Below are 27,767 nucleotides of genomic sequence, written 5' to 3'. Positions count from 1 at the left end.
TTGTGTGTGTCTGTGGTTGATATTTTTATATTTTTAGGGGAATAATATTGCCCTATGCTGAAATTGGGCAAACTTGTCAAAACTTTATTACATTATATTTTGTTAGTGAAACAATAACAGGAACTTTGTTAAAATTAGATTACTATGTCCCTCTTATTGATTTTATGGTTTATATTATTTTATATATTTATTATAGGTACAATTAATTTAAATCAAACTGTATTGGTAGAAGTTATGACTTGAAAGATTTATGTTCAATTTATTATGTAAAACTATAAATAGTCTATATCCCTCAAGGTTAAAATGTATAACACACGTAGGTATATTAATATAAAATATTAATTTTTATTCCCGATGTAGTGAAAGGAAGTTGAACCACAGTTTTTAAATAAATAAATAATAATATATATACACATAGGTACCTATTTCTACTTAAAATTTGCTCACTTGTAGCATAACATATACCTACGTCATACACAATTATAATACATGATATTTCAATCCTTCAAATTATTGTTATATTGACCTCGATTTTTTGTTCTTTTTTTGCAGAGGTGATGCTTTTCTCGAATCTTACATCGATGGTCTGGCAAGATCTCAGGGCCCCGTGGTTAGCGGGACCGAGGACGAAGATCAAGATGGCAACCTGATCCGTGCTGAAGACAAGCAGTTTCAGGGCGGTGAAGAATTTCCCGACGGCCGAGAATTCAAGTTCAATAATTTGTCACTAGTGAGCTTTTTTATACGTGCGAAATAAACATTATCTACTTAACTAGATTAAATCAATAATAATAAATTCACATACAATTATGATGGCGGTAAACCGTTTGTGTCGAGGAGTGAATAAGAGGGTTATTTTATGTCTGGTTGTAAATCGTGTGATGTGCCCGCGCCAAAACAATTCGAAGACCGTAAAGTAATTTGATGTCCGTTTTTGCTTATCCGTGAAAGCTATTAATGAAAAAGCTCGAGTCATAAATCGTTGGTCGTTTGTTATTAAGCTCTATAACCAAATGTATTGCCCGACGGTCGCAAACGTTGAACAGGATAAATACTAACAGCCAATTGAACGCGTCATTAACCGTATAGCAATAAAATGATGGCAGTATAATATAAAATACTATAAGGGTTGTTCACTGTCGTCAACTTACACATTTTGTTTGCTTTAAGCAATCTCGCACTCTTACGATTTTAATACCTAATTGCTTTAAAAGCTGTACAGCAAAATATTCCATAAACAGTATAATGTATGACACATATATTATGTATACATTGTATATGGTGTGTATTAAATTATTATATATACAGTAAAATTATTTTTCTAATTCATACAATTAAATATCACATTGTATAGAGCTTTTCCATCACATTACTCAAAAATATTAACTCTATTCTTTCTCTAGTTTACCGCCGGTAAGAAAGGATTTATTATTTTTTATGTAATTTTTATTTTGTTGTACATTATGCAATATAATTGAAACAGTGAGTTAACGAAACGTCGAAACCTGTGCATAAATTACCACTGCATTATATTATAACATAATATGTTTCAATAAATTTTAGTAATGTCGTAATCATACTGACAGTTTTAGATATTATAATAATAGACACTTTTATATACCTACTTAAATTATGTTGGGTATATTTTATTATTGTAATTCTGAAGGAGCTTATTTATTATTTTGCAAATCATTAGTGGTGTTTTTTAAGGAAATATATTATTATTATGATTACAAATACTGTATAGGTACGGAATAACTTTATTATATGTATTATAATAGTGCAGCATAGGCATACTATAGTAGATTCTTCGAGGGTATTGTTCTAAAAAATTAGGTAGGTAGGTAGGTAATTTGTCGTTTACCTAAAATCAGCATAGTGCAATTAAACTTTCACCGAAGTTCTCCGGCCCCGCCGTATATAACCGCACAGGCAAAGCAACTCAGAAATGGATTTAATAATTTCATTATCTCTCGCCGTTGTGTATAATAATATAATATATATACGAATTGAAGGTACCGCGCTCGCCCACCAGCATTTCATTTTCAAAAGCAATGCTCGTGTTTGAAACGAACCCTCGAGGTTTAATTTTTTTTCTTTTTGGTTTCGGGCGGGTTTCGATAGAAGAGAATTTCTTCGGCCCTAAAAACTTGGGTGGCTTATTCGAAAAAAACAAACCAAAACCCACGAACGAATTAATGCATTATTATTGTCTTGTCCCCCCCACCCTCCCCAGCCGCCGTTTGCGGTCCTATTGTTCTACACACGTCATTATATAGTATTATGTGTGTGTATATATATATATATATATAAATGTACGTCGTTCTATCGTACTCGACAAACGCACGGGGCGTCCATGTAGTGACTGAACAACACCTGCTGAATACCAATGAGGCGTCGTGTTCGCGTTACTCGGTAATTTATCGATTTTGGTGAATATTTGATTCGCTTTCGGTTTATATATATTACGCATATATTCTTCTTTTTCCTCCTCGTCTCCTTAGTGTTTTTTTTTTTTTTTTGAAACCCGTCGCAATCGCGCGCGGTGTCATTATATTATATTAGTATTATTATGTGTACCTATTCTGTATAAATCGAAATAAATGAAACTATTTTTAAAACGCATATCGAATATATTATAGCGGCGAACCGCATTTACTGCAAGACGGCCGTGTAATGGTCTAACCGTTACCTAACCTATAACCGTGTAAATAGTCTGGAATATAATATTAATATTATTTTAGCCGCATCGGTGTTTTTACGCCCAGCGGGTGGTCCCATACTTGTATATTATTAAAGCGCGTCGTTCGTCGTCTTTATCGAAGGCTACCGTTTGATTTTCACCACATTTGTTCTTCGCTGATCATTATTGTTTCCAACGGCCGCAAACATCTAATGTGACGTCGTTACGTGGTACAGGTAGTTTTGTGAAGTTGTTAAGACTTCCCGTTGACCTATTCACATGTGCTAATATCAAGATAAATTACCTACTTGCTCGGTCCAATAATATATGCTAAAATAGTAAATACAAATAACTTTGTACTTTAATATTATTTAAAATGATTTTAAATATGACTATAGGTAAATCGATATACTAAAACTAATTAACTACATAAAAAAAATGATTGTGTATAATTGTAATCTAAATTTATCAATATACCTATTATCATAGTATGAATGCATTTATTATTCTATAATATAATGATTTAATTTCATCATAAAAGTACAAGTTTATGTGGTCTGGACATTAATTATTGATTATGTTGTGGTGCATAAAATATTTATGTTATGTTAAACAAGTTAATATTATGAAAATATTGTATTATTCACCTTGATTTATAATTAGATAAACCACTCACTCCCCATTTTAAGTTTAATAATAATTTTATTTCAAATGAGGTGAAAACGTTTAAAAGTTTATATTGTTTTAAAATGGTGTGTTTCGAAAAGTTTTCGCTTATAGATTAATTAAACAGATTTAGTATTCGGAATTGCATTTTAATTTGATTTCATTTACGTTGTATAACAATGTCAATGCGGGATCCTACACGAAATGTCTCTCATAGGGAAAAGCCATAAGGTGAATAATTAAATGATAATAATATATCATCAGCGAATCGAAAATAGATAGCTATTAATATAATAGTCGGATATACTTGAAAACAAATGTCAACCGAATTCAGCACTTATTTATATAGTCTTAAAATAATAAAGTGAAGGAAATTATTGACTCGTCTTGCGCACTATCGCTTCTATCCAAGATTTAATAAATCAGCATTTTTTTTCTAATATTCTTTACATAAATAAGACAATACCTTATAAAACGATTTTAATTGTTAAATATTTTTTTGTATTCATCTATTAATTTGTTTACACGATAACCGACACAATAATAATTGTACAGCCATCGACTTATTATTTACTAGTTATGGTTTATTCTATTTGAATTGGGCTCTAATATTTTAGTATATGCGGCTATAATGTAATCATCACGGAGACCAGATGAAGATTTAATACTTCGCTTTTTGTTGTTTTGTCGACCATAGACGAAACACGTCAACAAAACTGATAATTAATTTTGTATTTTGATTGATTGGACGCAACGTCGCAGTCGTCATCGTTTCTTGTCCCTCTCGGTTGTTTGTCTCGAGGGGACATTATCGAACTACCCACCAGCACGAGACTCTTCATTGGGATGAAAACGTACGAATCGTCGTTATCTTTAACGCAGCAGACTTCGTGTCACGGCGTCGGTTATGATTGCGAAAAAAAATATTAAAAAAATCATCACGTCGTAAAAAAAATACCTAGTATTTACTTTTCTATGTATTTATTATTAAAAAAAAAATGTTTTAGTAATTTTTCCGTCGTTAGCAATTTTACTCTCAGGCTTCCCTCCAACCGTAAAAACTTCAACTATAATATATATGTATATATAGGTATATATATTCAAGTATATGTATTATATATGTATATAATATATATACTATATTATAATATTATAAACTATTCAAACACCGTCGGAACGACGGCGTAGTCGTAGACTTCACTTCCCGCGCAGTTTTTTCTTTTTTTCCTTCTTCTTTTTCATATTCTTCATTTGGTTACAATACCTAATACACTATGTAATGGAAAAAATCACTTTGGATCGGAACTCCGTGGCCGACGAATTCTCATTTTTTCCGAACACTTAATAGTTTTACGGTCAAAACATACAAACACGATGTGTGTCGTTAAATATTCAATGGCCAATAATATATATTTAATTTTTTCAAAGAAGAAGATAGTCGACTCCCAGTGCCCCACTGCACGTGTTCGTATATGTATTTATATATTATAACATATATTTATACTGACGAGACTGCACGACAGCCCGCGGTCTCCGACTATACAGCATCCAGGGACCTCTGTGTAGCTGCCCCAGAGTCGGACAATGATCGATAACGGTGTATACATAGGTTTAAAAATATCAAATATGTATATTATAATATTTGGCGGACGACCGAGCACCATTCGTCAAAATTATAGTGCCGAGCATTGTGCGGTTCGCCGATTTTTCTGACACTCGCGCATTAATCAGACGAGAGTGTTGTATGCCACTAAAACAACGGCGGCTATATTTCATTAGGTAGGTTGTAGGCATACTTGTCGCGCTCCGCACAATAAGTGGCTTGGCGTGTCGTCTGTACCGAAAAACCGCTACGACAGTAGATATATACCTAGTGACATTCTTTGTCAGGAGAAAAAAAAGTATATGGTTTTTAGACGCAACTAGTTTTTTTTCCTATGCTATTTTGTATTTGTTTTGTATAACTATTATACGTTGTTAAAATCATAATAATTGTTGTTTTTTTTCGTTACAAACGTGTTTCGTATTTTAAGAAAATAAAATGTTCCAATGTGCGAACATATTGTATAGATTTTTTCAAAAATATTTTTAATTTGTATGCAAACTAGCACTTTGTTTTAATTGTGTTGTATATTTTGAAGAAAGGCCAAAATGATTACGGTTTACGTGGTTGGCCGGAATTATTTAAAGCACTCAAACTCGCGTCCAGGTAAAAAGGTTATAACTTATAACTATTAATTGGACTGGGTCAACTGTAAATAATATTATTTGACGTTGAGATGTATAAGATGAATAATACATAATAATGTAATACACTTCTACCTTGAAAGTTGAGAGCATAACAATATTGTTATCTATATAGAAGTATTATATTGTACCTACATATATGTTTTATTATGTGGAATATTTTAACTTGAACAAGTGATAACACCATACAATTTATTTATTGGTAATTACCTACCACGTCGACGACATTATCATTATTTGGAAAATAATATCTACATTATACATAGCACATACAATATGATTGTATAGGTAACTATGGTACGTTACAGTGTACTAATCATTTATTGTGTTTAAAATTAATATAATAAAAATCATGCTTTTTACTCATCATACCGAATAATATATGTATATTGTATGTGTTATCAAATTGCACACTAGCACACTATTATTTATATTTTTAATTGCAAAACTGTTTTTAAATCATCGTATAATCATACACGTATCGCATTTTTCACAATTTTCCAACGGATGAATTTAAGAAGTATAACCTCGTTAACCACGTATATAATATAATACAATATAATAGCAACGTTGCTCGGATAATCTTTGTTGTGAAACTATCTATAATATATCCACTACCTATAGGTCGTACGAGCTCGTGTGCTTAAAATAATAATTCGTACTCCACTTTCTTGTGTCATTTCTCAATATTTTAAGTTTTAGCAGAACCGAATACATTTTTTCCCCTTTAAAATCGTGGGGCAATTCAAAATTAAATTCTTACATTATTCATTAACCGCTGGGAAGCGTATGTATACCATAATAATGAATATTTAATTCGTCGTTCTAATTTTACGGATTCGGTACATTTTAGATTATTCGTCGACGAAACTTTTGTTGCTGAGATTGTTTTAATCCGGACAAGTAACAAACTGTAGGTAGCTACTGCACATCACCACGACCGTATAAATCGATCAGTATAGGAACTCTTAATCCGTAAACGGTATGAAGTGAGCGTGCGTCCACTGACCCTCTTACGTCTATTATCTCTGATTACATGATTTAATGTGCTACTTTACTAACACGCACATCAGTCTTGACTTAAAAGTTAAAACTCATTAATTATTGAAATTTATATTATAGGAACTGCAATACCGTGTAACATTCTTATCGGCTCCCGACAAAATTGACCATACTATTATTATGTATTATTTTACTACATCATACGCATTTCGATAAGATATCAGGTTTTTGTCGTAACTATAATGTTATTATGTTATTGAGCCGATGCTCGATGGTTTAGGCAACGTGAATTTTAATGACTAAGGTTTCGGTTTTTAGTAAAATGTATTGACATTGAAACTTTGATAAACCACATAATACCTATAGTGTACGAGTATAATTGCGCAATATACTCCAAAAGTTGTTAGTCTACTAAAGATGATTAAAGTAATAATTTATTGGCCAAAAAAGCATAGTAATATATATATTATTGTTTTTAATTCCATTCAGTTAGTAAAAGCTACTATAATTTTAAATGGAACGACAAAATTGTCAACCTATACATTTTCTTTTTATAATTTAATCAGACCAAAATGGTTCATATTATTATCTTAATTTTGTTCAGTTTTATTTTTTAATTTTGAAATGGATGGCTGAAAGTTTTTCAATTCCGTGTTTTTGGATTGATAAACTTTACGGTAGCAATGCTTATAAAATGTGTTTTAGAAACAGAAATATAAAGTGTATACTTATATATAAAAAAAATAGAAAGTCGTTATAAAAACCAATAACTTGCTCGCCACTCAGAATCTCGAACATCGGTATAAATCGACTACAGCCATGAAACGTACCTATATATTATTATATCGTGTTTCAGAGTCTACGGAAAATCTGGTCGGCTTTTTTTTCTCTGATCCATTAACAATAATTATATTATGTTTGTTTCACTCGGATGTACCCGTGCAGCGCAGTACATCATATGCTGCTGCGCGTATATAATATCCACGCGTATAATAATAATATATAATAAAATGCATTATATTCGTTCTTCTTCTGTGCAGTTATTATACGCATTCCGGCAACAATATGTCTAACGAGCCGGTAAGCAAGTCGGTAGCCGAGGTCGCTTATACGTCTCGGGATTTACTCGTTTATTTTTTATTCGCTTCGTTCTTACTTTGGCAAAGATTTCAATTAAAAAAAAAAATCCTCGGCCCACGGTCGGGTACTCCGGGTGAATGGACTTGCAGGTAGGGTTACACATGTACAAATAATGTGCTATGTGCAGGCGTGTACGATAATACCGCCAGTCTACCGCGTGGATGATATCAGCTTTTGGTGTATAGCGCCGCACAAAAGCCAAACTGGATGCGTGCATTAAAATAATAATAATACCCGCGTGCGTATAAAATATTTTAGCCCGAGGAAAGTTTGTCCGCGAACTCCGTCCGCATTTGGGGGGGAGGCCCCCAGATATAACGCGGTATATATATATATATATATATATGTATATGTATATGTATATTGTACTTAACCTTCCCCGCGTGGCGTGTGTACCTATTGTCGGACGGATGCTGGCTGCAGGGTCGGTTGCAAGTAATAAAAGCTACCGCGCGGTCTCTCCCCTAGCAGCGATGTGTAAGAGCACGGGAAACCTTGAATTATCCCGCGATTGGGCTGTAGAGCGTGTACGACACATCATCGGTCGGGTTACTCTGTACACACATATATTGATATATACGACGTATTTGCGAATATTTTCTCGTTCGGTAGATTTTATTGACGAACACGAGTTGATTTCGAGAATATAATATATGATATGATATGATGAAACGTCTAATTAAACGACGACCGCAGTGCAGCAATATAGTCGGTCATCATAAATATAATCCATTATTATAATATACATCGCGTTATGCAAGTCTTATATCATCGTCTCAGTCCCGCTAAAATCGAAATCGCTGCAGCTTTATTCACCCATGGCATATACATTAAATATTGCTAAACACTTAAGACACGTGCAATGATGGCCAATCTCAGTTTTCTCAACTTTTCCGGGGAAACAGAAAACTGTTTCGTTGCCAGGAATTTGGAAAGTTTATAATATATCTCCCTGAACAATTATAAACTCTAAAAACGTGTATTGCGTGTTTCTGAAAGTTTTTTTTTTACCAAAAATTCAGGAGAGATTAGTCTTGATGCTATAATGTAATATTTGAACTTAAAATTGGCCATGATATTTTTACTAAAGATTCATATATTGGCCTCGATAGTGTAACAATTACACTTTAGATAAGCCGCAATGACATTTTGATTTTTCACAGCGAGTTCAATGCGGTTTTTCTAACCTCAAAACTATAATTACACGGCCTCACGTGTCTCAAAAACACGAATCATTAGATATATTAGGTGCATTGCAAATTCAGATTTTAAGAAATTGGTCATGATGGATCATAAGCTACGAGAAATATTTATTATATACCGTCGATTTAACCGTATCAAATGTTTTTTCGTGTGTATCGAAGTCGCAACGTAATAATATATCACATGCGTTACGTGAGTATTGTAATTATTTAATTCGGTCGACCGTCGAATGCAAACGTTTATGCCATTCGTCTGCTGTTTAATTGTTGCTACCTATATAATAATAAATAATAATTGTTGTAACGAAAACGAATTACGCAGATTTATCTTTGAAGTAAAGGTGGTATACTCAAGAAATACGTTTTTTCCTCTCACTTAAACTTTTGTATTCGACGTTATTAATGCCATTGTACTTTCTCTCCTGAGTACTTGCTAACTACACTTAAAGTCGTGAAAATGTAATAATTATTTCCCTGAATGTTGTATTTAATTGTACCATTGAAATAATATAATTTATTTTTTATTGTGCACATTTTTTTCTTCGTATTTAATCACCCCCCTTTTAAAAAGAAACATGAACTAAACTTGGACTTTTTACACTTTAATTATCAAAACTCATAACATATCATATTTTTATTTATTTATTTGTATGACCTACTTAATATTATTTTATTAATTTTAATAAATTTGACGCATGGATAATTCCAATTTTTATTACACTTATGTAATAACATACCTACCTAACACATATTTTATACATACCTTTTCCATCGTCACGTATATAAGTGAAATGTGATAAAAAATATCTCTTATCCGTTTACGGCTTGACCAAATCAAACAATATCTTGAAGGTTTAGGCGCGTTTATTTTAAAATCATAGAATTGTGTGCATTGTGATGCGTAAATCCGGACAGAAATCTCAATTTTGTCTCTGCCCCATCGATCTCGAGTTGTCATTTATTAAAGTTCGTTCTTGACGTGTCTAGTCGTCGGGTTCTTATTGCATTTTCGAATTTTTTTCCAACAGCACACGAATACGGTTGAATTCGGCGTAGTGCCAATGTTGCAGCAGCCAGCCGTTGTTTTATGCTTACGTGTGTTGCAAAATCAATTTTTTTCTCAGTTGGCCCTGTGCGTGCTCTAAGACAATAATTGGAACGTGCTGTCTTAAACTCCGCCGTTCGCTTTTTTATTCGATATTGCACCGCGAATTCAAAATTTTAAAAATGTATTTATTTTGTTCACTTATGCGGACATACAAAATAATTTATTAATTTATTGACGTAAACGTCTATGAGGGCTCACGTACAGCACATTATTCATTTTACAATATTATATAATAAACGATACAATATAATATTAGACTATGTGTGGCATGGTGAATAACATTAATACTATTTATTATGATATTATAGATATTGGTTAGCGATACAACAAACTACAAATTAAAATAAAACAAAACTAGCTTATAGACACTAATTAAAAATATTAGTTATGATTTTGAAAAACATACACTCGAGGGATATATTATTCATTTTTTGTATCAAATAAATCAAAATTATTTAGCGAATTACATTCTCAGAGTTACTATCGATGCGATTATTATAATTATTATGATAGAAGTACTGTGGATTGAAATTTAAAATGCAGGACAAGATCGTGAAAGGTATTGAGGGATATACAAATTTAACGTTTGCCGTAACTTAAAAACTTTCAAGTTGGGACATAGAACATACACGCAAGGGATTCTACATTTTAAGAGTGGACTGGATGGTTGTTAGAGAGGGGTACTCGAGGAAGGGTCGTTGGCTTCATAGTCTTTTATAGCCAATGAGAAAAATAGTCTCTGGACACGTTCGATTGATTCAATGAGACCAATCTGTGAAGAATTCCATGGTACTGAGCGTTACTCGAAAATTCGTCCAATTAGTGAGACATACAATATTTTGAGACATAACTAGTTTTTGAATTCCTCAGTATTTCTGATTAAAAAACAAAGGCTTGTTAAAGCTTCTTGAACATTTAACCAAGTTTTTTAAGTATGAGTGGAAAATAAAATGTTCGATTGCATGGAATACAACCGCGAGATCACGAACAGCTAGTATTAACTTTTTCGAGGCTTCAACGATATAATATTCCTTATTTATTTTGCTATTACTTCGGAAGAAAGTAACTTTGACACATTTAGATATATTTATATAGTTTTAATTAAATCGGCAAAGCACCAAACCCACAATGCTATAATATGATAATCACGTCGTGTCAACCTAATCCTCTCATCTGAAGACAAAAAGTTGAATTACAATAATAATGCGCATTTTTGTTGCTTGCGTCCACGAAATATTTCTACTCTAATCCGCAACCTCTTCCCCGCCGTCTGTCATCTGTAAACCGCGAGAAGTTATATTGCTGTATAACATTATAACAATATACGTATTATAATACTAATGTAGTGCCGCCACTGCAGACCAAGTATTTCTTTACTATATCGCGTTTCATTATCGCGGTACATCGTTCCGTTTGTGTCGTGTGCGTAATACGCGGCTGCCACTGTAACCGCCGCCGCGCCTCGCATTTCGTTATACGAGACGATTTTGTTATTCAGACAACTATATATACATGTACATGATTATAAACAAAGTGCAATTAGAATTAATGTACTTGAACTCGACTCGAACGCCGCGGAGTGGGGGTTAATAATAATTGCTCTGTGCGTGCAGTGTGTAAAGCTATAAAGTCTCCATCCTATATATTATACGGAAATCGATATGGGCCGCCAGCAGTGTCACCTAATACGCGTGCAGTGTACCATTTTGCGTGTATACATAATATTTAATATTGTTATTATAGCCCATCACACTATATTCGTATAGTATTCAATACCAATACCTTACAGTTTGCGGGCCCCACCCACTTACGTTTGATTCCGGCGGCTTTGGGACTGTATGCATAATCGAATTTGGACCCTCGTCTCGTAAAAATCGTTAATTGCATCATGCTTGAAACAGAATTTTCATTATTTTTAAACGGATCACGAGGCGATTTTTGTTCATAGTACTTCATACCTTTGACGTATATGTTATTAATAGGTGATGCTTTTGTATTCTTGTGCACAGAAAATCATTGTATAGGTTAGGTTAAAAATGAATGTTCAAAGTATAATATAATTGTTATAAAACATTTATGAACAACGGTATGTTTAACAATACAGAGTGATTCTTATAAAGGTTAACATTTATTGAGTATTAAATTAACTAATAACGGTTTTCGAAATGTTTTTTGTAGATACCTAATTTGATTTCACTAAAAAAACATTTAAAAGAAGATTTAATTTTTAAGTAATTATATTTTTAAGTTTTTATTTATTAAACTCAATGCAAACAACATTTTTATATTCATATACAGGAACAATATGTTTCTCTGAATATTTCGATGTAGTGATATTTCGAACGATGAGAGTTAATTAGCCATAAAATATATTTAACATTAGATTAATTTTAGATGAGCAGGGTTGTAGAACTGCATTTTGTGGCGTATCCATGGCTGCTCAACTACGGCTACCCATCTAAAATTTAAGTACTTACTTATAAGTGATTACTTACTCGTTCGATATTCGATTTTTATGTACCTATGTATTTGAATTCTCGGAAAAACACTCGGCTTTGGAATAATATGAAGTTAAAATTTATACTGTCATAAAAAAAGTAAAAACCATACAAATAGTAAAAGTATTATATTTAAAAAAAAAAATGTTGTTTTGTAATGACTTGAAATTAACTAGGTATGTAAAAATGAATACTAAAATACTTTAATATTTTTTAAGATGATTATTTATGTCAACTGTTGAAAAAATCACTTTGCTTAAGATATAATATACCTACTAAATTGTTGATACCATAATAATATATTATATTATATTACCTTGATTTCAACTCTAAGATTTCGGGACTTGGCCCACGGGACCATACGCCAATACGACTCTTTCTACCTTGGGTGTTTATATGGGTAAGATTGGAGCTGTACAATATTATAGTCGACTCTCTCTCGGTGATAACTCTAATAACTATAACAGTTGAACTTGAATGAAAAATAACCGTCGAGAATCGCGAGTACCCCCAAATAATTTAAGATTTTACATTTTCAATATAATTTACAGAATATTTATTCAAATATATATTTGGGTCATGTTGATAATCGTGCGCTCTATAATAATTATTATGACTTTTATTAAGATTTTATTTTTTTTCCATCCCATTTCATCAACTTTTGATTGAATAGAATTGTTGTATATGTAACAAACGTGTAAACCAATATAGAAGCCATCAGACATTTTGTTCACATCATGAAATACAAACAATTAACACCAATATAATAACCATTAAAATCGGTGACTGGCCTTAAAAAGTCAGTGTTTTCGTACATTATATATTAATATGATGGTTCGTTATTACAAATTGAGTTCACGTGTTTGTATTTACGTATAATAAGTATGATTAGCTGATTGGAGTCATGATATATTAATATTGTAATGTTCTTGACGACGATCTCAGTCCAGTGTAATATAATTATTAATTATTAATAAAAAATAAAAAATAATAGAATTTGTATGTCATATTTATTATATTATTATAGTGACAGTTGTCACATGCATTAGCTGTTAATAAAGTAGACGCAATTATTATTTTAAAGAATAAATAAGAATCCCTATAGATGCAGCAAGACCTAGTCTGTCGTTATTATGGTCGGATCGATGCAATACTCACGTGCCTAGGTTCGTTTGTGCGTACTATGAATAACTACTACAAATTGTGATTAGTGCTATGCACCTATGAATTTATACTAATATGTAAAATATATTATAGGAAATGGTCTTATAAATTATACTTTTCAACTGTAACTCGGTCAATTTCCACCCGTTGGGCGGTAGAAGGATATTTTAAATTTTAATAACGCACTTGTGAAGGGATTCGAAACGAACTGTTCTTCAACGTAGGCACTGAATATTGATCTATATAATTATACAATGTGGATTTTAAAAATGAGCCTGGACTCCTAATTTCCTTGTCTCATTATTTATATAATGTTATAGGTAAAGGTTCGTTTATTCAACAAATTATTATTATGGTTTATCAGATAAATAAATATAGAAAAACTTGTCCATAACATCCGAAGTTAGGTGACACATTGTGACCTTTACATCGGGTTTCAATATTAAAAATCATATACTGTTTGATTTGTTTGCTTAAACATTAAAAAAAAAACCCTTTGTAGTTAAACGGCCTGAAATTAAAAAAAAAGCTTAACATAAAAAGCCGCATATGCTCATCATAATAAATTATGGGTGGGAGATGTCCGTTTACAGGTGGCAATTGTCAGCGGCTATCCCTAAAAACAATTAGGCGGTAAATAGTCGGGTGGGCAATTGACCTAGATTCAGTGTATTTTTTTTTGTATAATTGGTAGGTAATAAGCGTATACGCCCGGAACATTTATTATTTACTAATAATTGCAGCTGAATATATCAGTAACCGAATGGTTTTATACATTATTTTGATGTCTGTCTTCGTATTTTCGACGCGTTTTAGCAGATACGCGACTGAACGTGTTTCGAGTGTATAATCGAAGCCCCGTGTAATATAAAAACATATACCTCCATGTCCTAGTGTTATGATTGTCATCGTTGTCATCTGGAATACCATCATCGTTGACAAACATTTCATTCGCATTACGGTATTATTACCGGTCGAAAAGCTTCTTTAATGCAGCAGATTATCCGTAGTGTCATTTCGAGTAAGTTGTAATGGAATTTTTTATTTCGACGCCCTCCAATATTGCGAACAGTTCGCGAGACGTCCAAAAACTGTTATTTTCGTAACCTACATATTGAATTATATACCGTCAACAGCTTTAAAATGAGACAAAAAGAAAAAATCCCATAAAGAGTTGGCAAAAGTTTCATACGCGCTAATTGAAAACCCGTGTACGGCGGACGAACCGAAGAAAGTTACGCCACTCGCGTTATGACCGGCATTACCCACTCGTCCCACCCACCCCATGTGTCTCTCCCCGTCGCTCAGCCCATTCTATATAGCCCTTATACATATACATGTATATATATACACTGTGTACACTGCAGTACTGCAGTGTAAGGATTAAGGTTATACTGAGTCGACTACAGAGTTTCGAGAGTCTTCGCATGTGCACCTGTAGTGCGGACACAACGGTCTTGTTGGGGGGAGGGGGGGGGAGACATCTTTAATCAAGTGCATCCCGACCCGATGCCAAATCCAATCGTCGGAAAACCCTGCAGTTTCGAGTTGCGTGCGTTTGTTTGCCAAGCGCAATTAAGCCGATTCTTGTATCGCTCGAACGGAATTGGATCATCCAACCAATTCTATAGTTTTTAATTGAATCTGCGTGGTTACACTAATATGTATACTACACGTTGTGCGTATATCCGTATGTTGGCACAACCGTATTTGAAAAATTGACAGCGCTAGCATTTGGCAAATATTTCTACTTGCACTTGGCTACAGAAGAAATGTGGGGTAAGAGGAGGGCGACGGATCGAGTGTAGGCGTGTTTTTTAAAAAACGATAGTGCATCGATTTCAATAATTTCGTATTTTTTCTGCATACCGAACGAGGTAAGTTGACGTATACTCGTACCTGCTTGAATACTGTACCGAAAATTGCAGGATGTACTGCATTCGTTTTACTGGGCAAATACTAACTTAAATTTTTTTTTCATTACTGATATGCTTTTAGTCATTTAAATAATTTATTATTATTATTATTATTATTACTATTACAAACAGTATGTATGTTATAATTGTATTGTTTGTACAAAATATGAATATATTTTTTAAAAAGTAAACAATATTATATTGTTTTATTATCTTTTTAAAATAGTTTAGTTTTTTTTTTTAATGGTAGCCAATGCTTGTATTATTTTAATAATTTGTAATTCAATATTTTTATTTTACGAAGTATCTGACTTGTGTGCGATGTTTAGTATTAGGTAACTGTTATTGAATTATCCATAATATTGCAATTTTTTTTTTTTAAATGCATAATATTGAAATTAAATTATGTAAAATAAATTCAAATATGCATTAATGTACACTCATAAATAATGCGTTCAATACTTATTCACCTCGAATTTCACATTGTTATTGATGGTCAAAATGCATAAACGATGTTGAAGATTGAACAATGAAAACTTATAAAGAATATGTAATGAACCGATTTTATCTTACTTGAATTTCCGTTTGTATTTTTCGAGCGTACCTATTTTTTTACTACGTTGTAAATATTTATATATAAAGAGATTGTTCTATGCGAAATGTCGTTCTTCGGAATCCATTTGGCCGTACAAACTAACCGGATATACCGCGTACGCGTAATATTAAAAATAAAATCAAAAGTAATTGGATGGTGATGTCACACGTTTTAGTCCTCAGCTATATATTGACTCGATTCTCTATTATTAGACCACTGGCGACCTTTACTAAACGGAGGAGAGCCTAAATGAACTTGGCGCCAACTTTTCTCCGTGTAAGTGTATTAGGTTTCGTTTTTTAAGTGAAATGTTAAATTTTCCTCTGAAAATATAATCTCTACATAGTGCGCACGTGGTAGTCGTGATTCACCAACATTACATCGGTATACGCGATGTACCCTATTTACATTATACATGTTAATTTTATTGGGAAAAAACTTGTTTTGCATTTTATCGAGTTGTTACTAATTTCCGAAGACGGACAAGTTGGCGGCACTCGCGGGTAGTTGTTATAAATCTTATTAGATAATGAACTTCAAGACAGAGTAGGTAGTGAAAAGAATTAAAAACAAAAAAAAAAACAATAGAAATTAATTAATGAGACACCCTTTATAGTAGCCACGGGAATTCCCCTTTATTTGCATTACTCGGGTACGTGTATAGTTTCATAAATATATAATTTTTTTTCCTTACTTGTCTCATTATTATTATTTTTTCCTTTTAATGAAATCCTTACACGTTTTATGAGCACCGCGGTCCATATTAATTATAGGTATCCAGTTCTTTTTTCAACCGCTTTAATTGTATTGTTATAATAATACCGAAATTGTACTCATGTTCACAGGACGAAGACGATTACGAAACCAGTAGTGGATCGGTAAGATCTGGATCGGGGGATGCGGCCAGTTGTGATATTGGATTACTCGAACGTCTTATACGTAGTCATCCGATATGGTTTCTACCAGGAATTCAACGGGCCGGTGCTTTTCACTTGCTGCAAGGCAAAGACGACGGGGTGAGTGCATGTCTGCGCATACTGTTATTGCCCTATTTTTGTCATCGATGCGTTGTTCACTGTTGTCGTCTCGTGTTTTACGACTGCGGTTTAAAAGTATAGAAATCATAGGTGTGTGTATTGTTTTCCAGAATTTCGTCGTGAGACAGTCCAGTCAGACGGGCACTATGGCCATATCCGTTCGTTTGCCCAGCGGCAAAGGTCCGTACATCGAACATTATCTCATACAAGCCACTACCGACAACCGATTAGCTCTGGAGAGTTCAGACAATAAGTTTGACAGTATCCCCATGTTAATTGCTCATTACGCACAGTGCTGGTGAGATTCGTTTATAAAACCGTTGTAAAAAAAAAACTTATATAATATAAGACATGTAATAATTTGCTTTTTATATTTTATTTAAATCATTTTAGCGATGAACTGCCTGTACAGCTTATGTTACCAAAAGCTATACAAGAAGCCAAAAATCGACAGCAACTCTCTTCGTTAGCGTTACTTGGTCAAGGTTGGTGGTTTTTAATTTCCCAATAATTCATGAGTGCTCATTCATTATTACAATTTACAATATAATGTCTAAATGTTTTTTCATAGAATTTTGGAGATATCCTATGGTTAGTTCAAGGAGTTCTCCGACATTGGATATATCGCCAAATGACGAACCAACAAAGAGGACATTAAACACATCTATTTCCAGTAGTGCTGCTCACAGTCAATCGAGTAGCCTTAGTAGTTTTAGTAGTGGTGAGTTTTATGTATTTGTATTATGAATTATGATCTATGTATTTATAATAGTCTATAGATATATAGATATATATTTTCGAAAAAAAAAACTGTGTCGTTATAGTAGTCTTCTCCATTTTTTTAAATATAACAACACAATGTTTTCAACAATGTGTTATAATGACTCCAAGATATTATTAAAAAAGTTTTCAAAAACACATGCTTTTTGCAAATAAAATTACTGATTAATGATTAGTGTTCTAAGAATCAACCTGTATATTTAATTATTGTATATTTGTGTATAATATGATTAGACTGTATTATACATACTAAATGTATAATATGCGCTAATATATATTAATTTTTATTTATAGGCAATAATAATCAAGAATCTACTTTTACAGACAATCACCTGTCTATAGAAGAATTATCAACTAGTCCAGTGGAAAGTATACAACAAGCTAATGGAATTCTATCAACGTTCAAGAGTTCTTCGAAAGAAGGTAATCATCAATCTTTTAAGACATTAGACATCATTTTCAACAATTATCGTTTATTAATGTTGTATATATTTTTAGGTACACCGTCCTCTTCCGATAACTTATCACCACCAATGAGCCTTGTAAGTGGTCGAACAAGACCCACGCCACCCAATACGCTAAACCTTAAATCTTCCAATAGTCCAGTAGTAACTTCGGATGTTGTAAGCTCAACTCATACAGCTAAAACACCACCACCACCTCCTCCTCGTTGGGCCAAGCCTGTAGCGGGACAACAAAACTTTACTGTAACTACTACTGTGACATTTAGTCTTCACAAAGAAACAGCTCCCTCGCCACTCATTCAAGTATCTTGTGGACAGTTATCAAAGTCAACAGATGACAGTGAAATCATGCCAGTGATCAAAAGTCCTCTAGGTTCTGAGATAACATCCCCAATCTCTGACACAGGAGGTGGATTACGTTCCGGTCGCCGTACTAAAAGAAATAGAATTAAACAATCTAGACATTACAGAGAAAGTGATATATTAGAAACCCCTAATATTTATCATAGAAGTACTTTTGCGGATAAAGTTAGTGACTATGAAGATGTTTGGGGTCCTGACTCGTCTTTGTCCACATTTAAAACTCCTTCCCAAAGCAATAGTGGTACTTATAAGAAAAATACACCAGAAGTTCCTCCAGAAATGCCACCCGATATTTTGGAACAAACCACCAGTATTCCAACCATTCCTAAAAATACACTAGGTCTTGTTTTACCACTAAACCAAATAAACGATCTCCCATCTATCACTGACAGTACAACCAGTTTATTGTCACCTGGGTCACCAGAGACAAAATCACCTGTCCCTGAAGATGATATGGTTGAAGCTAAACAAAACAGCCCTTTTTATGCCGAACCTGCTGATGCCATAAGACAAGTAAACTATTTAAACCATTAATATTAAAAATGTTCATATCACTAATTCAATTTTAAATTATAGGCTGCTTTCCTACGTCGCAAATCTAAACCTTCAACAAATAATTTTCGAAACCGCCATTCAGAGCCGAGTTTTCTTCACCAATGGCCAGCATTAGTCGGCTGTAGCCAATTAACTCGTATTGATTCTAAAGAAGAACTGCTATCTCCTAATGGTAATTACTCTACCAACCAAGCGTTCTCGTCGTCCGTAGATAATATACCATTGTTGAAAAACTCCAGAAGAGAACCGCTAAAAACTGGTAAGCCTGTAGAAACTCCTCGTATTGGTCCACCAAAGCGTGGTCAGGATGGTTCATGGGCAGTAGATTCTAGTTGGGAGTTTATTGGCAATGAAAACGAAAATGCCAACTCATTAGATAATACAGAGCAAATAACAACTAGCCAACCCAATGATTGTCTAAGAGAATCTCCTGGACGCAAAGGACCTACAATACAAGAGATTATTTTGCAAAGGTAAATTAATTAAAGTCCATTGCCAGACCTTTTTTGACATTGTCCAGAAATATTGTATTAATGACATTAAACAATTGTAATAAATATTCTCAGGTTGCCACATCTGAGCTTGTACATCAAAGAACCCAGTTCAACATCTCAAAACAATGATAATACTGAACTACCTGATCACCAATCTACCGATAGTGTGAACAACAATACTTTGAACTTAAGTGGCTTCAGCAATCTGTCTCTTTTATCTCAGAATAGCGATGACGATGCTAAAGTAAATTAAATGCTAATTTCTTAATGTGTATGGTTATCTATATATTTGTTTTTTACATTGCAGACGGAATTTTCTGAGCCATGGGATAGTTCAAGGTGGGAACATTTGTTGCCTGTTGCCAATAAAGAACAAAATCAAGCACATTTGAGGCCAGTTAATCGGAACAAAAGTTTCTCTGAACGCTTGGATCCACTTTTAGGTAAGATGGATGAACATTTTACTGGTTTAATAGCTATATAAATAGCTTAAAATATGTTGCTCTGAATAATGTATTTAATTCAGAGCCTACTCTATTTAGTTGGATATATTACAAAATTAAATCTGTATGGCATATCCAAAAAAAGTAAAGTCTTTGGTAATATAAACTATCATTCAGTACCTACGCCACTTCGAACTGAATGTTATAATATTAAAAATGATTTTTGCATAAAGATTTAAGAATTTGATCTAAGATTGTAAGTATATATTATCCTCACAAATTAGGTTTAGACATTTTGGAAAATTAAAATGACAGTTTCAGAACTATACTTCAATGCAATTTAAATGGTGCGATGTTTCAACAATGTTCATGTTGTCTATCATAAGTTTACCTATGCCATGATGGCTTTTTATAGTTTTTTTCATTCAAAACGTGTATTGCACACTCGGTGCAACAAAAATACACGATTTTGAACATTGCACACGGTTGAAAGCTCTGTATCTGTCTCTCTCATAACTCATCACCATTTAAAATTCGTTATGTTTCGGTATAAAACAAAAACGGATCCACATAACTTGGAAATAATTCACCCGACTAATAGATAACGAATGAATCGTCCAGTATAAAATATACGTTCATGGTACATTTCAGGTATATTATAATGTAATAAGACGAGGTCGCTAGTGGAATGTCGAATATCTGACCAATATACATTTGGTACATACATTTTTAGATGATTGCATTTAATTGCTTGGAAAAATCGTCCAACGCTTTGTACGGTTGTTCAACAAATAAAACGCATAGGTCCTACAATTGAATATTCAAAATAGGTAATAATACGACTTGTTACCTTGTTTTTCCCAGTTCCCACGATGAACTCGTTAAACGTTTTCACATACACACGCATGTGTCCATCACTATTGAGTTCACATACTTCTCAGTTTTCACTACGTCATCATTTCCAATAATTTCGACTAACTATTAGTCGTAGGTATGATGATAATATTATATTATAATATATAAAACGTTGTATAATCTGTAGACATTGGTTTGGTACAAGTATAAAAAAAAATTCATTCGTTGGTATTCAAAATTAATTTTTTTTTCAATGACTATGCATTCACGTTTACACGTTTACTGAATGTGGCCATAGATACCTACGTTTTATGCTCATAACTCATAATTATCTTATTAATTTAATAGACGGATAGGCTAATAATTATTTTTATTGTTTTTTTCTATGGGTGTATAAAAAAAAAATCTGAAACATCTATTTAATGTTTTTAGTCAGAGAATGGTCTATAGCATTAAATTTGAGTTTATATTCATTTGTAAAATTAATGCATTCCCAATCACAGGTCATATATAGTGTATAATTTGAGTGTACCACAACTGTATTAGGACCCTGCTTTTAGGTTTGTTCGTTTATTTTGCGAAGGATTCCACAACAAATCGATGTACCTACCTATTATAATTAATGTATAATATACTTTTTTACGAAATATTTATGATTGTCCACCGGAACCTTTGATTTTGTATATAAAATATACCATGTCGTTCTCACTATCTAGACGAAAAAATAAAATGAATAAATATAGATTTAAAAAGCGTTCGTATATTGTAGACGAGTTTTGGTTACACCCAGCGAACGCGGTGTTTATAAATCGTTCATGATCTCACGAGATGATGATTACACCAGAGAGTCATTAAAATCCCGATAAAACGAGTTTATACTGCCGACAGCCGACCGTATTCGTCTGCTGTGTACAATTAATAATAATTAAATATTCAAACGACAAGTTCCAGTCGCGTCGAGTGCGCAATATGTCTCCAAAATAACGGCTCGTAAAAGTCAAGTTCATTTTTTTCAACGTACCTATTTATAACGATTATAAAGAAAACTGACGCCGATGTTTTTATTTTTTTTTTACTGTAAGATTATATAGGTAATTACTTGTTTTTCGAGAAACGAGGTTAAACGTGGGTGGCTTATGATATACTGTAATATTTGTAGCAGATTTAATAATACCTGTAGTAGTGTATATTATATTTTATTAAATATTTTTTTTTACTTTTACGAAGGTCTCGTTGTTGTATAAGCCCGCAACAGAGCCAGCCCACATGTTTTTTCCAGCTTGTCACTGAAAAAAAAAACGACTACAGATTTATTTGCGTGCCCCTTAACCGTGACATCGATTTTAAAAATGAAATATATTTTTAATCGATGGTACAATAATTTTAAACCAATAAAAATCCATCTCCATTTATGTTGCTATAAAAATACTTGAATGGTATACTACAGTGGTTTTCAAACCTTATAATTCACGGCACACCGTACGTACACTTCAAAACATTTTCACGGCACACAGACCTTCAATTTTAGATGAACAATTCAATGCAATCGATAATTTATGGAAAAACCTAGGCACACTTAGTGGATACTCGCGACACACCAGTGTGCCGTGGCACCCAGTTTGAATACCACTGGTATACAACCTATATTTTCAGTATCTAGATGTATAATTAGTATATTATGCAACAGGTACCTGTTGTGTTGTGCGTAGTAGCCAATTTTCGACACAAGGGTTACAGGCATTCGCGCCCAAAATAAAAAATAACATTACATTCCGATTTCTAGCCCTAACGCCCCCATTCGGCATGCAACGTTGCCGTCAGTTATCGTTTAAAAAATTCGAAAAAATCAATAATTTTCAAACTATAATAATCGTCTAGCGTTGAATGAATCATTCTGTAAAACTATTATTACATAATACTTACATAGGTTTATATATTATTAAATAAGCATAAACATATACAAGTTCGTTGGTGGATTTCATTATATTTGTACCTACAAATAAATACTAAATAATAGAAAGATCAATAAATAAGATCCTATACATAATATACCTAACTTGAAATATAAAAAAACTAATTGCTATATACATTATTTATATAGATTACAATTCTAGTATTTACCTATAAATATATAACCCAATATTTATCTTTCAATAAGTTTACATTTCAATTTCTTCAGTTTCTGAATTCCAACGCATGGCTTTAAGTGTCTTTATCTTCAGTTAACTTCGTTTCTAAATTATTTTTTTTGACGTGCGCATTATGTTTTTTTTTAACAAATCAAATTTTCACTTCTGCGGTATTTGAAATAACAAAAACTAATCAAGATTGGATTTTGCTCGAAGTAGCCATATTAAATTACATTGTTACTTAGTAGTAGTACCTATGTTCACGCGCTGCTGCAACTGACGCAAAAATCGCATACCTACACAATTCTTAACGTATAATAGTATAATACCTACAAGTATATCCATAACATTATATTTATCGATTAGGATTTTACAATTTCGATCAGCACGAGAAACCGTGTAATAATGTTTTAGATTTTATAGTTGCATGTTGCATAATTTCTCCTTGTTTTATATCGGATGCGAATGGGTTGCGACGAATTAATGTATTCAGAGAAAAATGGGTTACGCCGCCTACGTCGGACTATAGGCCGGTGAATGGTATTGTTTTTTTCATCTCTCTCTCATTCTCATGCCTACTTCGAGTACGACATAATGTATTATTATTATTATTCTATTTACAATAATTGTACGTTCCGTTCGATTTTCGCGCTGGTAAATAAAACGACCCCCGACAACTTGTCATCCAGTGGAGCAGACTATACCTTATAGTATTAACTGTGGTGTTAACGTTATTCTGTAGCAGTCCCACGGATCCAAGCATTGGCACGAAGCCGCTTGATGGCCCAAACCGGCACTGGTTCTTCGACCCGCGAGTACGCTCTGCAGCTGGCCGCGGACAAGACCACCGTGTTTGCCAGGTCCATCGACAACTTCGTGTGCTGCACGGTCGAGTCCAAGGAGACCAACCCGTCGGTGGTGATGAGGAACGTGCGGCAGTTCATGTCGGGCATGAAGAACTACCTGCTGAAGCACGGCGAAAAGGAATTCCAAAAAGTCGTGGAAAAGGAGCGGAGCCAGGTACTATATTTTACTCTTTAAAATTGCTTATAAGATAATATTATTATCTATGATATAACGAGCAGCTATTCATTATTTAATTACTTTTATTTTTGACGGAAGGATTTGGGAGTTAAACCCTTCTAAAATAACGTAATTATCAAAAATATTATTCGATTTTACCACCAGCTAATGGTACTTATTTATTTGGATTTTTAATCAAAATAACGATGACAGCACTCAATAGTTTATTATTATTGATACCTATTGATTTTAAAAAACATTCTTACCAATCTTGTTTCTATAGGTTATGGGTATTACAAAAATTAAAATTTTCCAAATACATAATATACTTAAATTACTTGCATGCAATTCTGCTGAAATATTAATGAATTACCTACTGTGCACCCCCTCTCTATTGTATTCAGTATTTGATTTGGGCGTAATTTGAGATAGGTGTATGGTATTAGTTCACCTTTTCAGTCTATTTGAGCTCCTTACCCCTTACCTTAGAATTTAGATAGTTTTTTTGAACATAATTTGTATTGCCCACTTAAACGTGGTTTTTACTGATTCGTGTAAAACGATAATTATTTTGTTAAGGAAAAAATAATGAGTTAACTATATTTTCTTCATTCATTGGTCATTTCTGAGCACATATTATCGTAGATTAAATATACTATACTATAAAGTACATACTATAGTTTATTTAATCTATGATATTATAAACGAAATTTTGTTTTGAATTTCTCCATAAACCTTATAAAAAAGTATTTTATAATACTCTCCAGTCTTTTAATTTGGGCTATGTAAACAAAATAAAATTAAAATAAATAAAATACTAAACAAATAATTTAAAAAAATAAAAAAATAATAAAAAATACGTAAATAAAGCAACTAGTTACCCGAAGGTAGTGTGTTCAAATTGGTCATTGAAATAAGGAAATCGCACTCACATAATATGTATTATAACTATTATATGTTTATCCGCATTGTGTAACGTCTTATACTTCCTTTTATTCATATTTGTTATTAAAATCAATTATTTTTAATTAATCCGTCCGCAGTTGAAGCCCACCGAATTCCTGAACCTTGATGTGATCCTGGAAGGCGTGATGAACAGGTTGGTGCTCAGGGAACTCCGGGAACACATTTACAGCCTTCTGGTCGACGAGTACGTCAACAATGGCTCGATCCCGTCCATGGTCGAAAACATACACTACGCCAAGACGAAGAGTATTCAAGACTTTGCTGTCCGAGTAAGTTTATTGTCGAATTCGCCATCAACTATTTTAATTGGTTCATTCATATAAAAAGCTTATTAGGTGTGCGTGTATTTTGAATTTTGATCAAAGCTCTGAGAAAATGATGTGAAGAAAAAAAAACCATGTGATATTGCATTGTGGCAGATATAAAATCAAAACTAGAAATTAAAAATTGAATTCACGGTTATTATAATTTTAGATTCTGAGGGGAGCGATGAATGTATTGATTTAACAATGATATATGTTCTTTTTGTGTGTTAATGTACATCATAAGTTGTTAAAAATTTAAATAATGCTTCGATTTTAAACTTCTGTATCTCTCTGGTGGGAAAGTGAATCTAGTTGGTTAAAGGTCAAAATTGAAAATTGATAAAAAAAAAAAAAACAATTTGAATGAAATGACAGAAGTAATATTTCAGTATTTTTGGGCTGTTACTTAATTACTTTTTGAATAATTATATAGTTAAATATTTTAAATATTTTTATTTATATAGCTTTTAGTAAGAACTAATATAGCTTAACAGTTAAATAATAGAATAGTACAAATTAAATTACATTAAGCACATAGGTAATTATATAATAAAGCCAGCATCCAAAATAAATTTAATAATACTTCTAATAGTGAAGATGCAATTAGTGTTGAGAATGGATTGGAGATTAAAGGGACAATTTAAAGATCTAAGAGAATTAATTAAGACTAGACGTTTAGATAATAGTTTGAATTTATAAAGTTGGATTCTATTATTATTTCTACAGACTACTAAAGATTTTTAAAAATATATCTTCTTAAAGTTATGTGGCAAATGGCAAACACGAAAAATATTTATATTAAATATGATTTTAATAACAACAAATTATTGACAAAATAATAATTGCATCATTTATGTACTTACTTCATGCATATTGTATTCAAATAAGTTAGCTAAACTGTAAAATGTGTTAATAACTTTTGTGTTATTGCAGGAAAATTTAATACCACCCAATGAGAATGATCTGAAGAAAATATCAGAATGTTTTAAACGTCTCCAAGATGCATTTCTGCCATTAGAAAAACTAGAACATCTGCTGTCAGCCATCGCTTTAATATTTAATGCTGTAAGATAACTTATAGACTTAACTCATGTGTCTACCATTTCAATCTAATATTAAATTTAATTGTTCAGGTTAAAATGCAAAACCGGAATGCAGATGCATGTCTAGGCGCTGATGACTTCCTACCGCTGCTTGTATGGGTGCTTGTTCAATGCAATGTCCTTACGGCCGAACTGGAGGCAGAATACATGTGGGGACTGTTGCATCCGTCATTTATACCCGGTGAGGGAGGATACTATCTGACTGCTCTGTGCGGGGCTGTGCATGTTTTGAAGAGCTACAAGTCATCCATGGAAGCAAATATTATTAACGGTGTGAAGACATTGGGCTCCGACAATACAGTATGTAACACCAAAGTTGTCTGCTTTTTACAAAAACATTTTAACTCATTTGTCTTTCTTTAGTTGAGTTATGATCCACTGAATGAACTCAAATCTGTTCTCAAAGTCGTTGTACCCGATGAAACCAATGGATCGCTGTTGACTAAGACATTACCTGTTAGACCACACATGACTACACGTGACGTCTGCAAAATTATTGCACATAAACTGCGCATAACCAATCCTCAAGATTATTCTTTGTTCAAATTAATTGACGGTCAAGGTAACAATAATTAAGAATTAATAATGTTTTGGTACTGTTATTTTGTTTGTTATCATGTTGATATACAATAATATTTTGTTTACAGAATTTTTGTTATCTGAAACCGACTGTCCACAAGACATAAAAAGTTCAACAACAGCCTGTGGCAGTCATTGTCTGTTTGCGTATAAACGAATTGATGCAAAAATAGCATGGCCTCATTCACCTTCTCCTTAGGCCATAAAATTAGATTTAAAAAAAATTGATTATTATTGTTTATTTATTTTTGTGTTTGTTTTCTTTATATATTTTGTGAGAATATTTTATACTATTGTATAACATTTTTTCTTTGTGATTAGACTTTTAACCTGTGAACAATATCTTGCGCCGACCATTATCCTAAATGCTAGTCATAAAATTTGTGTGTAAGTCTGCGTAAACTGAAACATGTAAATAATGTAGTGAACACAGAATAACACACATTATTA

The 27,767-nt window shown here is 32.8% G+C and overlaps 1 protein-coding gene across 7 annotated transcripts in view; it reads left to right on the top strand.

The window, feature by feature from the left end:
• Positions 1 to 27,531, top strand: part of LOC111028979 (protein sprint) — an 89,732-nt gene extending 62,201 nt beyond the window's left edge. For 6 of the 7 annotated variants that reach the window (XM_022307781.1, XM_022307783.1, XM_022307782.1 and 3 more), the window contains 16 exons: positions 553 to 730; positions 17,067 to 17,237; positions 17,369 to 17,556; positions 17,652 to 17,743; positions 17,830 to 17,979; positions 18,333 to 18,461; positions 18,537 to 19,378; positions 19,442 to 19,893; positions 19,987 to 20,158; positions 20,222 to 20,357; positions 24,084 to 24,361; positions 25,408 to 25,599; positions 26,569 to 26,700; positions 26,769 to 27,038; positions 27,102 to 27,300; positions 27,386 to 27,531. In XM_022307781.1, the coding sequence (XP_022163473.1) occupies positions 553 to 730; positions 17,067 to 17,237; positions 17,369 to 17,556; positions 17,652 to 17,743; positions 17,830 to 17,979; positions 18,333 to 18,461; positions 18,537 to 19,378; positions 19,442 to 19,893; positions 19,987 to 20,158; positions 20,222 to 20,357; positions 24,084 to 24,361; positions 25,408 to 25,599; positions 26,569 to 26,700; positions 26,769 to 27,038; positions 27,102 to 27,300; positions 27,386 to 27,516 (3,712 nt within the window). In that variant the 3' untranslated portion in view covers positions 27,517 to 27,531. The remainder of the gene's footprint in view (positions 1 to 552; positions 731 to 17,066; positions 17,238 to 17,368; positions 17,557 to 17,651; positions 17,744 to 17,829; positions 17,980 to 18,332; positions 18,462 to 18,536; positions 19,379 to 19,441; positions 19,894 to 19,986; positions 20,159 to 20,221; positions 20,358 to 24,083; positions 24,362 to 25,407; positions 25,600 to 26,568; positions 26,701 to 26,768; positions 27,039 to 27,101; positions 27,301 to 27,385) is intronic. The other variant, XM_022307780.1, reaches the window with a different exon arrangement.
• Positions 27,532 to 27,767: the final 236 nt, after the last annotated feature.

Source organism: Myzus persicae, unplaced genomic scaffold (genome assembly GCF_001856785.1).
Source record: "Myzus persicae strain clone G006 unplaced genomic scaffold, MPER_G0061.0, whole genome shotgun sequence".
Classification (NCBI taxonomy): domain Eukaryota; kingdom Metazoa; phylum Arthropoda; class Insecta; order Hemiptera; family Aphididae; genus Myzus; species Myzus persicae.
The sequence above is the reverse complement of the archived record's forward strand: the minus strand, read 5'-3'. Positions and strand labels throughout refer to the sequence as shown.